Raw genomic sequence first — 14985 nt, forward strand, 5'->3', positions numbered from 1 at the left:
CTTATTTATAAACTATTTGATAAATCTAATAAAAAATATTAATAGAATGTAAAGTAAAGTAACATCTAGCTGGTGTCAGTTCCATGTAAAATGCATAGATAATGTTTAACAGTAAAATCTCAATTTAGCTTGCACCTAAGTTATAACATATTTGACTTTGCTAACATTAGCAATAACGTCAGCTAGTTTGAAGTGCATGATTCAATTCAACCCCAGTATTTATTACACATGTACATACATTTCTGCACAGCTTCTGTTTGAAAGCTAACGTGTTTGAACGTTTAGGCATGCTGCTTCAGATTTCTACACAATGTAGAACACTTGTATTTGAGACAGTTGTATTACCAACGCACATCTAATTGATAGCCAATGAGAAAGGGAGTTGCCGCACTCATAGACAAACAAAGAATAGACAAGGAGGTCAGCGGTAGTAGCCTAAATGAAACCTTCGTTTTTAGCTGCATGATTCATTTGTCACATTGCCAGCAACGAAGTTGTCTATGGCTGCACTGCAGCTACAATTCACAAAATTTCTCTTACTAATTAAACGCCGCCCTCGAATAAACGCGGCACCAAAAATGAACGTTATTTAATAAACGCTGCAGCGTTTATTAAAAGAAATACGGTACTTGCAAGTGATGCATGGGCATCATCTCGCAGTTTCTTCTTCTTTCTTTTCTCTGCTCATGACTCCGGCTGTCTTTTCGAGGCCATTTCCCAAAAAGTTGACTATGACTATGATGATTTTTCATTAGGCTATTTTTTGTGCCCCCTCAGCACTTGGTGCCCTACACACAGCGTGTAATGCGCGTGGTGGGAGCGGCGACACTGACCATGATGTTGGTACTTTCATCCACAATCAACGTGTGGAAACAGAGAGATAATATCAGAAAGCTTCACCAGCTTACCTGGACCATCGCTTGTGTCCGTTTGATTGATTTCATTAAGCCATTTGTGTTTAAATGTAAAACTGCCCTTTTTTCGGGGCGCCTGTAAATGTAACGTTCTTGATTTTCATTTAGCCATTGCTGTGTTGCTAGTCAAACTTGAGCTGAGCGCAAAATGGACGTTAGATAGAATGTTCAAATGTAACATTATTATTGTAATTGTATTGTTATTGGCTGAGTATCCTAGAGTGACATTGAAACGTATGAAGTGGGCTTCGCCGCATTTGGCCGATCAACTGAACATTACTAGTTTTTCAAAAATAATAATTAAAAAAATACTGATTTTATTTTGTGCGCGGTCTGAACAATCTAGTGCGCGGGTCCTTCAACTGGTCTGCGCGGCCGTGCATGCATGCAGCTTAGAGGGAACATTGCCTCCATTCCAAACGAATTATTTGGAAGGCATGCCAGAAAAAAGACTTTCCCATCATCTCACCACAAACACCTGGGGCCTCATGTATAAATGATTGCGCAGCTTTCATACCAGAAGATGGCGTACGGCCAAAACTTCACAGTCAATGTGAGATTGACCGCACGTGAACGAGCCACTGACCACGCCTTGCCTCCTCCCATAAATGAATATGCAGAAGGCCTATAAATGCGCTCCTGAGGTCATTTGTTTGTCTGAATTAAAATGGCTAAACACGCAAAAACAGACTGTGAGATCGAGGTTCTAACAACAGAGGTGGAGGCGAGAAAATGTGGCCTGTTTGGCGGCCTGTCATCAGGTATTAGCAACAAAAGAAAGTCGGCAGAGTGGAAAACTGTCACTATTTGCGCCCTTTCTTGTTTTTAACCTGTAGCACTTTGAGATTTAGATAAATTTAATGTGCATTACGAATACAATTATTATTTTTGTTATAGGGCCGTAAATGCTGTGGGTTCGGAGAACCGGACCATGGCAGAAATTCAGTTAGAATTCGCCATTTTACAGAGACAGACAACTTTGCGGACGGTCCACACATTCTCACGTCTGCTCAAAAGTTTCCGTGACGGCCCGCACATTCTCAAGTCAAGTAAATTTTTTATACATCACACCGTGTGTGTGAACCAGTGTACACAAACTTTTCGTGCGTACGCAACGTTTATACATGAGGCCCCTGGAGTTTGCTACATGCCTCTGGAATTTTGACTTGAACGATGTTCCATATGGTCAGATGAAATACAATTGTGCTTATTAGAACAAACCTCAAGATAGGTATAGCATAAAAAGAAGAATGGCTAAACCGAAAATAACCTGATCCCCACGGTTAAGTATGGTGGAGGTTCTGTGATATTGTGTTGCAGTTTTTTCCTCAAAAAGGCCCTGGGAACCTTGTTAAGGTATATAGTGTCATGCTGTCTATGAAATACTAGGACATTGTAAAACTGAATCTGGATGCCTAAGACAGGAAACTAAAACTGGGTTGTCGTTGGATCTTTCAGCAGGACAATGATCTAAATCAATACAAAAATGGTTACCTGAACACAAAATCAGTTTTCTGCCATGGCCATCTCAGTCTCCTGATAATGAGAATCCTAACCCCATTTACAACCTGTGGGCTGAGCTGAAAAGGAGAGTGCCAAAGGAGGACCTAGGACCCTGGATGATCTGGAGAGAGGAATGGTCTCATATTCCTTGCTCTGTATTCTCCAACCTTAGATGACACAGAATTGTTTATTAGCAAAGGGAGTTTGTGCAAAGCATTAAATGTAGGGGTGCCAATAATTGTGGCACTAGTTTAGTAAAAAATCAGGAAAGCAACGCCCTGTTAAAGTCTGGACCTCTAGCCTGATTGGATGAGTGTCTCAGAATACAGTGTGCATTGTGCTGTGATGCGTTGGTGATTATGATATATTTACATGCTCTTCTTAATTGAGCTTATTCTATGGAACAAAATGGATATCCCACTTTCCTCTGTAACCCTTCCTTTCCTCTGTAATCCCCATCTTCCTTCCTTGTTGGTATACACAGGATATCCCCACTCAGTTTCACCTAAATGTGCTTCCCCCATTCCCTCTCGCCAGCTTCCAGCCAGACATGCAAGCCGGTGGATCTGCTTGCCAGTCAGACCCCATGGATCCAGGTGCGAGAAATGACCATCGGCTGCTGGACGGCCTTTATCAGGGACGACAATGTTGAGGTGCACATCCTCAACCTGCATATCAGTCCTGGGGTAAGGAAATACTCTAAACTCCTACCTGTGTACTCAACAAATTACATTTACTGTACACTAGAGTTCAATCTCAAACCTCTACTAAAAACATAATGCTTCTTATAGTAAAGTTATTTTACAGCACTACAGTATGACTGAGCTACAAGCCAAGACCTTTTTGTCTGCAGACACCAGAATATCACAACAATATACCTGAAACTCTCACTAGCAAGAATAACTCTGAATCCCTGTCCATTATATAGGGAAGGTGGACTGTATTCTGTGAGAATGTGTTTGCCATTGATACCATATGACTGATGCATTAGGTTTCCCATGTTGCAGTGATGAATAAACACTGGTGACACCCTCCTGGCGTCAGCTTGATATCTGCTAGCACATGCCAGACATGAGATGGAGCCGGAGGTTTCCCCAGTTGATAACTAACTGGGCTTGTTTCATGCTACCTTTGCAGTGTGAAAACAAGCCTGCCATACTCTACGGCCCTATCTGTGATGGGAATAGTGCTATTTCCATGGGAGATTTAAGTGAATGTGATATTGAGATTGCAGATATGGTTGAAGTTATGGCATCTGATTGTAAGGGCTAGATAAGTGAGAAGCAGACTGTAAACTATTTCAAAAAATACAACATTTGATTTTGGAAGAACTTTTTCTGAGTGTTTGGGAGGCTACTTCCATGCTCAACTTTATTTTTCACCTTCTGAATCAGAATCAGAATGGGATTTATTTGCCATGAAAATTTGCACAGACAAAGAATTTGCTTTGGCAGGAAGGTGCATAAAATAAACATATAGGGACCTAAAATTTAAATATGTGGACTATCTATACTAAGGGTACATAAAATAGCAGTATTAAGTGGAATTAGAATTAAATAAAATATACAATAAAATAAAATATAAGTTCCTTCCTTCCAATAAGTCCTTCTGACTGTGTCTGACTAAGCAGCATTAGTTTATTCTTATTTATCATTGTCCACTCACTTCACACTATTGCTCTCTTTTTCTCTCTCTCTCTCATTTCACAAATGTCTCACTATAGAGACATAATGCATTATCTGAGGATGCCTGCCTGAATCTCTACCTCTTTAAAATGTATGAAACCAAAAGTCCTGTACCCTTAGGCACTTGTCCAGACCAGATGAAAAATGTCTACCATGTGGCATCTGATATCTCTGTGAGCATATTACGTACCTGGGAAGTAAATGGAAAGCATTCCTTGTTACAAACCCACTGTGTGAATAACATAGCTAAACAAATGGTAAATGGTACTCAAGTGCTTTACATTTTTGCCTGTCATTCACCCATTCACATACATTCACACACCGATATCGGCAGAGTTGCGCTGCAGGGCTTTTGCCTGCCTCTTAGTAGCAACTTGGTGTTCAGTGCGTTGCTCAAGGACACTTTGACACATGGGTAGGAGGTAGGGGTGGGCGGTATACCAGTATGAACGCGAATACCGGTATTGCGTTGTGCCATGATATGGATTTTGCCATATCATGGATATTACGATATATTAATAAATGTATTTAGTAAAGTGTTTCTGTTTGGTATAAAATATAAGTAAGTGATACTGCCTAGTGGGCTAGTCCAAATTTGGAAGGGGGCCTCTTCTGTTGTTTGGAAATGGTTTGGTTTCAAGTTATCTGACATCGACCAACAAACAGTAGCCTACTCTGTAAGTTGTGTCGTCGAGTTGTGCTAGCCAAAGGTGGAAACACTAGCAATCTTTTTCACCACCTGAAATCCGTGCATGTGCGCGAAAATGAATCTACCAGAATGCGTTTGATAAATCCAATGCCAGGTTGGTTAGAATTGTGAAATGTTTATTGTAGGCCAACAGAATCGAGTATTCTTGCGATCCCATAAACGTAGGCTACTGTTGAATGCGTAGGTTACTGAGAAGTCACTCTTCCGTGGCAACACCGGAGTTACCCAATCCAAATCCGTCCAAGTGCGGTAGATTAGCCGCTGCAGTGCGGATTGCATTGTCATGACATTTTAAGAATAACTAATATATTGTGATATATACCGATACCGTCAGTGTTTACGAATTATACCGCGATAAACATTTTAGGCCATATCGCCCAGCCCTAGTAGGAGGCTGTTTTCTTTGTGAAATCTGAGGAAGAGAGGTGGACAGAGATGAGTTTAATTGTGCTTGCTACTACGTTTTATAATCCGCTTAGATGATGAAACAACGGTTTGTGTGTGCATGAGATTGTGTGTAAGTGTGCACTGGGTATGTGTGTGTGTGTCTGTGTATGCAGTGAAGTCATGGACAGAGTTGGCCTCAAAGCTGTGCGAGCCCATGGACATTCCATAGAGCTTGTGTATCCTGCTCTCCTGGGGGGTTGCGTGGATGTTTGCTAGGAGAAAACAGAGGCTATGGAATTTCTCAACACAACACTCTTATCAGGCCGAGCCATATTAAGTTAGTGGCAGATGCAAAAGTGGTTACTGAACCAATTAAAGACAACATTAGTAGCTTGAGACATGAAATGGTTTGTGAATTAAGATGATCTGTTCTCTGTCTCCCCCCCCTCTCTCAAGGCCTAACTGTTTGTCTGCCCGACTTTTTTTGTTTCTTTTCTCATCCCCTTTTGTGGTCCTCTCTAAAATGTAATTCAAGACTGTCCAGAGAGTGATAGATCTTACCGTCACACTTCTTCACAAGAACATTCACTCCACAATGGATCAAACAAACTTGCCTCCCCCTTTTCCATGATTTAATAAGTTCATTACGCAGCTGTAAACAACAATGCTAGAACATGCATGTCCTCTGCTTGGTGGGGTTAGGTAGGTACAAAGGTGTTCAAGAGAAGGGTCCAGAGGGGAAGTGAGTCTGGCTTGGCAATCGATCCATAGCCAACGATTAGAGGAGGGCCAAAGAGGACAGAGATTGAAAAATGAAAGGTGGGAGAAAGAAGGTGTCAAAGGGTGATATCGAGGGGGGAACGGGAGTGAGGAAGAAATCAAAAGAGAGGGAATAGGAAGGATAGTGTCAAGTCTAGCCAGAAGGGAGCGAGACAGGGCAGGAGAAAGGGGGGAGCTGTTGTCCAGAAGTCCATTGATGTCACACTCTGGCATGGATGTCGGAGGTTTTGGCACAGAGCCGAGACTGGAGCACTGGAGCCGGCTCCTGGTAAGGGAAGAGAGTCAAAAGAATAACGGGAAGCTGTTATGCATCAGCAAAGTCCCCTAAGAAAAATGGCTGTCGCGAAAGAGGGAAAAAATTTCTGAAGAGGAAAACAATTGTATCTTGAAAGCACATGACCAAAAATAGCAAGGGTGAATGATCAGGGACGGCAATGGTCCGCTGTTCATTGTTCCGTCTCAGAAAGTGAAAGGGGGATATGGATGGAGGAGTGGAGAAAGGAATGGGGAAAAAGTTGAAGGAAGAAAAACATTTAGAGATGGATTGGAATGATTTTTAAAACTTGTTAAGGAGTAGCATTACTAATAATATGTGAGCGTTCAAAAGTGGGCATTACAGCATATTTGTGATTCGAACATTCCAATTAAATGTTAAACAGTGGTGTGAATAAAAGTCAGTGTTGTCTTACCTATTAATTAGTCAGCTATATTTTACCTTTTTGACTCTCAATAAAAAATGAATGTATGAATAATCCACACGCTAGATAACAGGAAATATGAATCACACACTCTTGAATGCATTTTATCTTATATATTTTATCCAGTTAGCAGACATTTTTTTTAAATAAAAGTGACACACAACATACCAAGTTTGGTTGAAATACAGTTCGGTCCATAAGTATTTGGACATTGACACAATTTTCCTCATTTTGGCTCTGTATACCACCACAATGGATTTGAAATGAAACAATCAAGTTGTGCTTTAAGTGCAGACTTTCAGCTTTAATTTCAGGGTATTTACATCCAAATCAGGTGAACGGTGTAGGAATTACAACACATTTTATATGTGGCCCCCCTCTTTTTAAGGGACCAAAAATAATTGGACAAACTAACATAATCATAAATCTAATTGTCACTTTTAATACTTGGTTGCAAATCCTTTGCAGTCAATGACAGCCTGAAGTCTGGAACCCATAGACATCACCAGACGCTGGGTTTCGTCCCTGGTGATGCTCTGCCAGGCCTCTACTGCAACTGTCTTCAGTTCCTGCTTGTTCTTGGGGCATTTTCCCTTCAGTTTTGTCTTTAGCAAGTGAAATGCATGCTCAATTGGATTTAGGTCAGGTGATTGACTTGGCCATTGCAGAACATTCCACTTCTTTGCCTTAAAAAACTCTTTGGTTGCTTTCGCAGTATGCTTCGGGTCATTGTCCATCTGCACTGTGAAGCGCCGTCCTATGAGTTCTGAAGCATTTGGCTGAATCTGAGCAGATAATATTGCCCGAAACACTTCAGAATTCATCCTACTGCTTTTGTCAGCAGTCACATCATCGATAAATACAAGGGAACCAGTTCCATTGGCAGCCATACATGCCCACGCCATAACACTACCTCCACCATGCTTCACTGATGAGGTGGTATGCTTTGGATCATGCGCAGTTCCTTCCCTTCTCCATACTCTTCTCTTCCCATCATTCTGGTACAAGTTGATCTTGATCTCATCTGTCCATAGGATGTTGTTCCAGAACTGTACAGGCTCTTTTAGATGTTTTTTGGCAAACTCTAATCTGGTCTTCATGTTTTTGAGACTCACCAATGGTTTACATCTTGTGGTGAACCCTCTGTATTTACTCTGGTGAAGTCTTCTCTTAATTGTTGACTTTGACACAGATACGCCTACCTCCTGGAGAGTGTTCTTGATCTGGCCAACTGTTGTGAAGGGGTTTTTCTTCACCAGGGAAAGAATTCTTCTGTCATCCACCACAGTTGTTTTCCGTGGTCTTCCGGGTCTTTTGGTGTTGCTGAGCTCACCAGTGCGTTCTTTCTTTTTAAGAATGTACCAAACAGTTGATTTGGCCACACCTAATGTTTTTGCTATCTCTCTGGTTTGTTTTGATTTTTCAGCCTAACGATGGCTTGCTTCACTGATGGTGACAGCTCTTTGGACTTCATATTGAGAGTTGACAGCAACAGATTCCAAACACAAATACCATACTTGAAATAAAACTCTAGACCTTTTATCTGCTCCTTGTCAATGAAATAACGAACTCCCTTTATGGGGGAATAACATACACCTGGCCATGGAACAGCTGAGCAGCCAATTGTCCAATTACTTTTGGTCCCTTAAAAAGGGGGGGGCCACATATAAAATGTATTGTAATTCCTACACCGTTCACCTGATTTGGATGTAAATACCCTGAAATTAAAGCTGAAAGTCTGCACTTAAAGCACATCTTGATTGTTTCATTTCAAATCCATTGTGGTGGTATACAGAGCCAAAATGATGAAAATTGTGTCAATGTCCAAATACTTATGGACCTAACTGTATCTGTTTGTTCAGGAGTAATAAGCATATAAAGTGTTTTTCTGGTATAGCGCCCCCACATGGCACTAGTTGGCCATGTGGGGGCACCCTCTACTCAACATGGCAACCATGGATCCCAAGTTTGGTGACAATCAGACAAATGGTTGCTGAGATACGCTTGCATTTCCTGTTTGGTGGCTTCGCAGCTGCATTACATGATTTGATGCAGCTGTAATGGAGAAATGGTTGTGCAAATTCTTTCTCTGAACTTTTGTGAGTCCAGATTTTATGAACATTGGACAAAGTTTGTGGCCTGTGAAATGTTTTTACACCTTTCAATAAAGTCCAATATGGTGGCTGCATCAATTTGGTTGACATGACTTGATGGATATCACGAGACAAGAGATGGAATCACTTAATTAACACTAGAAGTGTAGAACCGAGCAGGGGTCATTTGACCCCAATCAAGAGGGTGAAAAAAGTATCCCCAAATTCCAGGACCCTGATTTCTTGACTTTTCCTAGATATATGTGTTTTATCCCCCAGTATTTTCTTATTGTCACACTGGGGAAGCTAATTTTTTGTAAGGCTATGTTTTGGTTTAAAGATCCTTTAAAGCAAATTCCATGTTTTGCTTCTAAGTACATTATATACGTGTGAAATGAGTTCCTGAAAGCATGTGGAAAGCGCTAAAACTTTGTTGCACTGAAATGTGGAGTTAGACTGTAGAACAGTTTTTCTTCCGTTTTCAGATCAGGTTTTAATGGACGGAGCCAAAAAATGACCTATATACGTCATTTTGACCGATCTACATCAGATCACTGAATGGCTCCTCCTGCTGTACTGTTATTGTAGCCTACATCAGCTAGCTAGCTAGCTTCAGGATGTCTCCTCCACCCGCAACTGCATCTTCCCTGGATGAAAGAACTCCAGCTGTGCTGCAACGCCATTTAAGTTCCCTATTGATAATGAAAGGAAAAATAGGTGGATAGATTTTGTGAAGAGCCACGCTCATGGAAAGCTTCGGATAAACTCCAACAGCCGCCTCTGCACTGACCATTTCACGGCGGACAGTTTTAACATGGACCAGAGACAGACGGAGTTCAGGGACACACGGCTTCTCTTGCAGCGCAGAGCCGTACCGAGCATCGCCCTCCCGGCCGTTCATCCTCCGGTCGCACCTGGACCATCCACCGCCGCCAGCAGTTCATCACTCAGTTCTGTGTGCTTGTTATAATTATACTAGATAACTTTTCCAGAGGTATCTCTGCTATGAGTTAGTGCAAACCGCTAACTTGATATTAGGCTACTCGGTGTAGAATGATGGTATTTAGGTGAAATGGTAGCTAATGTGATAGAAGTAGTTGGAAAGCTCACTGTCTGCTGTCTCTGGTGTCCATTTTTACTCCTTTGTTACAGCTCAGAGGAACAAGCTTCATTTATATGCATCTGTATGTTTCACTCATTAAACAAATACATTCTAATTCTATACTGTTTGGTTCGGCTTGACGTAGCGTCCATTATCTGGGTCGTAGGTACTTGAGAGAGGCGGCGCCTTCCAGTGAGGGGGTTGAGCTTCAGCTCCTTCAGGCGACACGCCCCCCCAGTCTCAAGCAGAGAAGACTGATGATTTTCTCACGATTTCAAAGCCTAATTTAACATACTTGTCTGTGTTTTTTTTTCCATTATAATTTGGATGGGTAGTTAATAGTAAGTAAGTAAGACTTTATTCATATAGCACATTTCATACAAGAATTGTAGCTCAAGGTGCTTTACATAAAATCAATAAAAACAATAATACAAGTGATAAAAGTAATAATTAAAATAGCAAATTATAAAAACAATAATATAATTAATAAAAGTAGTAAAACCCTTCTGAGATAAAATTACTTAAATGCTTCAGTAAAAAGGGAGGTTTTAAGCTGTCTTTTAAAAATGTCTAGCGTATTTGCTTCCCTAATATTTATGGGTAATTTGTTCCATAGTTTTGGTGCGTAATTGACAAAGGCCGAATCACCAATCTTCTTATGACTGCTTCTGGTGACCTCTAATAGGCCTGCATTTGATGATCGCAGTGTTTTAGCTGGTGTGTAGTTTATAAGGGAGTTAGCAATGTAGCTAGGTCCTTGTCCGTGTAGAGCTTTGTATGTGAGAAAAGGACCTTAACCCTCGTGCTGCCTTCGGGTCACATGACCCAAAGGTTCATAACGAACCATCATTGTGTTTACCCAATTTTACCCAATACAAAAACAAATAAAAATATTTTTCTTTTAACCTTCGCAATGTGGGGGGTCTGAGACAGCCCAACGGTTAAAAGAAAATGCTTCACTTTGTTTTTGTATGCGTTAAAGTTGCCGCAATACGACGGTGGGTCACAATGACTGATGGGTCAGAATGACCCGAAGATAACACAAGGGTTAAAGTCAACTCTGAAGGTAACGGGGAGCCAGTGTAAAGTAGCTAGGACAGGACTAATGTGTTCTCTCCTCTTAGTTTTGGTTAATAATCTAGCTGCAGAATTTTGAATGAGCTGTAGTCTTTCAGTGGTTTTCTTGGGAAGACCAGTGAAAAGTGCGTTACAGTAGTCCAGCCGGCTGGATATAAAAGCATGAATTAACTTTTCTGCATCATTTTGGTTTATGAATGGTCGTACCTTTGCTATATTCCTCAGGTGAAAGAAAGCTGGTCACTTTATTAATGTGAGAGTTGAAATTCAAATCTGAGTCCAGGATTACACCGAGACTCGTCACCTCTGGTTTAAGACAGGAGGTTAAGCCTCCTAGATTCTTAGTAAGCATCTCTCTTTTGGACTTGGGGCCACATAGTAGGACTTCGGTTTTGTCTTCATTTAATTTAAGAAAGTTATCAATCATCCATTTGTTTATTGCCAACAGGCAGTTGGTAATGGAATTGATGGCCGTTGCATCGTTGGGTTCAGTGGATATATATAGTTGTGCGTCATCCGCATAGCTATGGAAATCTATGTTCTCTGATTATGTCGCCGAGTGGTAACATATAAAGAGAAAAATGTAATGGACCTAAGCAGCTTCCTTGAGCAACCCCGTAGCAGTTCTCATGTTTCTTGGACCTATGGTCTCCTAAACTAACATAAAACTTCCTTCCTGTGATCCAGTTCAATACACTATCCGTGAACCCAATAAGCTTTTAATAACACATTCTTCTGTGGTGTGGTGAACTTAAAACTCGTTTTCAATTCCACTTGTATCTACAGGATCTTTGATTCTGCAACCCTTACCCTATATTTCGGAGCAGGTTAATGTAATAGTCTAATAGCTAATGTAATATTGGACATATTTTCGTCCTATTTCCCCTAAAGCAATAAGGTTAGGCTACTTAAAGAGACCTTCCACTCATAAAGTATGTTCTAAATGGCATAAATGCTGCCAATTAATTGACGTAGCAACTTAATGTAAATGGTCAGTAGCCTATAGACCAATTATTTGTTTGTAAACATTCGGGATGCGCGCGCAGCATCGTGGCAGAAAACCGGGCGAACTATTTGTATAATCCGTGTAATTCTCACACGGATTATACAAATAGTTCGATTTAAAAAGACCAAAAAGGTTGAGGTTCGAGATTCCCCATTGATGGGTCACATCAGAATTTTGATTTGGGGCACGAAAGTCTTGAAATTTGAGTGAGAATGTAGCCCGGTAGACCGCATAGTATTAGGCGGCCATGTCTTCCCTTCATGTCACAAAGTTCATAATTTTACAGTTTTACAGTCAAATCTACAAACAAAAAGCTTAGCTTTCAAGAGATACGGGAATTCTGCTTTTTGCACCTAAAATAGAAACGTGAGCAAAGGCAGCAATCGCTATCGAACCAACAGACGTGCAATGTACTGTAGCTAGCAGGGGAAGAATACAAACAACAAAAATCACCAGTTAACTTAATTTAAATTAGCAAGAACTATAGACTAATACAATAACAGGCTTTAATGAACTGACAACATAAGTTATACGATTTACGCTACAGTTCTCAAGGACGCACACACGCAATCTCAACTGCGGTGTGAAGCGCGTGTCCGTGCTATTCTCCGACATGCACTCTTAACAATCACTGCTGATAGACGGCCTCAAATTTTGTACAGCCGTATTTCTGATACCGTGGCGGCAATTTAAAAATCAACATAGAGGAAACACTGTGACCCTAAATAAGATATGTCTAGCAAATTATGTATAGTTTATATATGTCTATAATTATGTGCAAAATTATAAAGTGAATTATATGAAGTGCATTAGCTTCACATGGGCGTTTGTGTGTTGACTGGCAAGTGCAATTCTTATGTCATGCCATAGCGGAAACCAGGGGTGTTGCTAGACCCTTTTTACTGGGGCACATTCCCCAGTATAAATCTGCTGTGCCCCAGTAATAAAATTTAGTTTGAGTTTTAATAATTTGCTTTATTAGTGCATTCATTTAGATTGATAATCGCGGAAAAATCAAAGCAGTTGAAAACACAAACTGATACATGCCCGCAGAATTCCATGTCCGCACACTCTTCAGTGCTTGCTGTAATAACCACTGCAGCGTGCACACATAAGTCCAGGTGTCGGCAAGCAAGTCAGAATTGAGGTAGGCTAAGATTACATTATGAAACTAAAGAAAGTTTCTAAATAATAGGCCAAACCGATTCTCGCACTACCTATTGATGTCCCTATCAAACCTGATATCAAACTTACATCCTGGAACTTTATATATAATAAGGGCCTGCGCCCCAGTAAAGCTTTATGTATAGCAACGTGGCTGGCGCGGTTATAATTGTAAAATGCAAAAAAAAAATGTAAAGCGGACAAACAAAACTCAGTGGTTCCCCTTCCATTGTTTTGGAGGGCCGGCCCCTCCCCCAAAATGACCTCCCACTCCCCCTAAAAGAAGGACAAAATATATATGGTCTCATTCCAAGATGGCGCCACGGATGGCAGCCTCAGCCGGTCGGTGCACACTGTTTTGTCTAGTTCCTAAATTCAATGTTCAGCCAGGATTCCCTGAGTTCTCTAACCAGGGACGAACTCCTAAACATTAGGGAAACAACTTCAGCGGATCTATTTCCCACCTCTCTGCTTCCAATAGTACAGGCATGCAAACTCCTCACCTAGGTGAGACTCAACTACCAAAATGGGTAACCTACGTGATTCGTGCAGATCTGATGAGATGGATACAAGATCTGATGAGATGGATACAAAAAACTATAATACTTTCCAGCAAAAAGAAAGGTGGTGGAATATGTTTTTACATAAACAGTAGCTGGTGTGAATATGTGACAGTGATTCTGCAGCAATGTTCTCTTGATCTGGAATCTGTATATTTTTTACTACAGGCCGTTTTACGCGCCACGCAAGTTTGCATCATTCATCCTTGTTGGCGTCTACATGCCCCCACAGGCCATTGTCAAGGAGGCTCAAGGCGTGCTCGCCGACAAGATCCTGAATGTGTAGCAGGCAAATCCGGACTCCTTGGTTATTGTACTTGACGACTTTAACAAAAGTAATCTCAGCCATAAACTCCCCAAATACAGACAATTCATTAAATGCCCTTCCAGAGAAGGGAATATTCTGGATCACTGCTACCCTACAGTCAGTAGAGCCTACCATGCCGTCCCAGCACTGGGACACTGACCATGCCAGGGGCGGACTTAGCTATGGGCTACATGGGCAGCCTCCCAGGGCGGCATCTTGCCGGGGCCGCCACAGAGTGCACGCTCAAAACCAAAATAAAATCTGAATGGTGACATTTGCGCAATCAGTCTCTATCGCTCATTTGCAGGTCACGTAAATGATAACCTATAATGTCACCGTGTGGGACAATTCACCTGTGTGGGCGCCCTGATTTTAGTTTGTGAGCTAGGCAGACTACTGCCTTGGCTGGGAAGGTCTCCCACTCAGAAGCAAAAGAGCTAGTTTGTGCGATAGACTAATGCATTCTGCAGAGAAGGGAGACTGATGTTGGTCACGGTTTGGAATGGAACCGTTTTTTTTTTTTGCTACGTAGTTAAGGCACTAAAATTAACGACAAATATTTTCTCCCTAGCATTACCTTTGGAATTCCAAATCTAATGTTACATCAAACCTAGACTAACTCCTAGGTTTGGGCCAAGCCCCTAATGTAATTCTTTTTTTTCAGGGGGGGTGGTTCTGCTGTCAGTTCTTCATAAAGAACTGACAGCAGCCCATTGGTTAATTTTCTTTATTGGCACTGGCCTGACCCAATCAAATCCAGGAACCCCCTTCCCCTGATTCATAATAGGTGTATTCGACTTCATGCAGCGCCAGCGGCGCCGACAGCTGGCTGCAGGCGGCTGCCTTGAATCTGAGAATGCCATTGGCTGCTTCAAGTCAGCCGGGCTGCAGGCGGCTGCAGACGACGCCGGCGCTGCATGAAGTCGAAAGCACCTACTATCGTCTCCCGCAGGCCCTGAGACACGAGCTGTTGGCTAATGCTTATGCTGGTTTAGCATCG

At 41.6% G+C, this 14985-nt stretch overlaps 1 protein-coding gene across 1 annotated transcript in view; it reads left to right on the forward strand.

Moving 5' to 3' along the window:
* The window catches only part of eng (endoglin), a 117176-nt gene that overhangs the window by 18463 nt on the left and 83728 nt on the right, over positions 1–14985 (forward strand). Inside the window, exon 3 of the mRNA XM_067258118.1 lies at positions 2955–3103. Within this exon, the coding sequence (XP_067114219.1) occupies positions 2955–3103 (149 nt within the window). The remainder of the gene's footprint in view (positions 1–2954; positions 3104–14985) is intronic.

Source organism: Osmerus mordax, chromosome 20, assembly GCF_038355195.1.
Source record: "Osmerus mordax isolate fOsmMor3 chromosome 20, fOsmMor3.pri, whole genome shotgun sequence".
NCBI classification, from domain to species: domain Eukaryota; kingdom Metazoa; phylum Chordata; class Actinopteri; order Osmeriformes; family Osmeridae; genus Osmerus; species Osmerus mordax.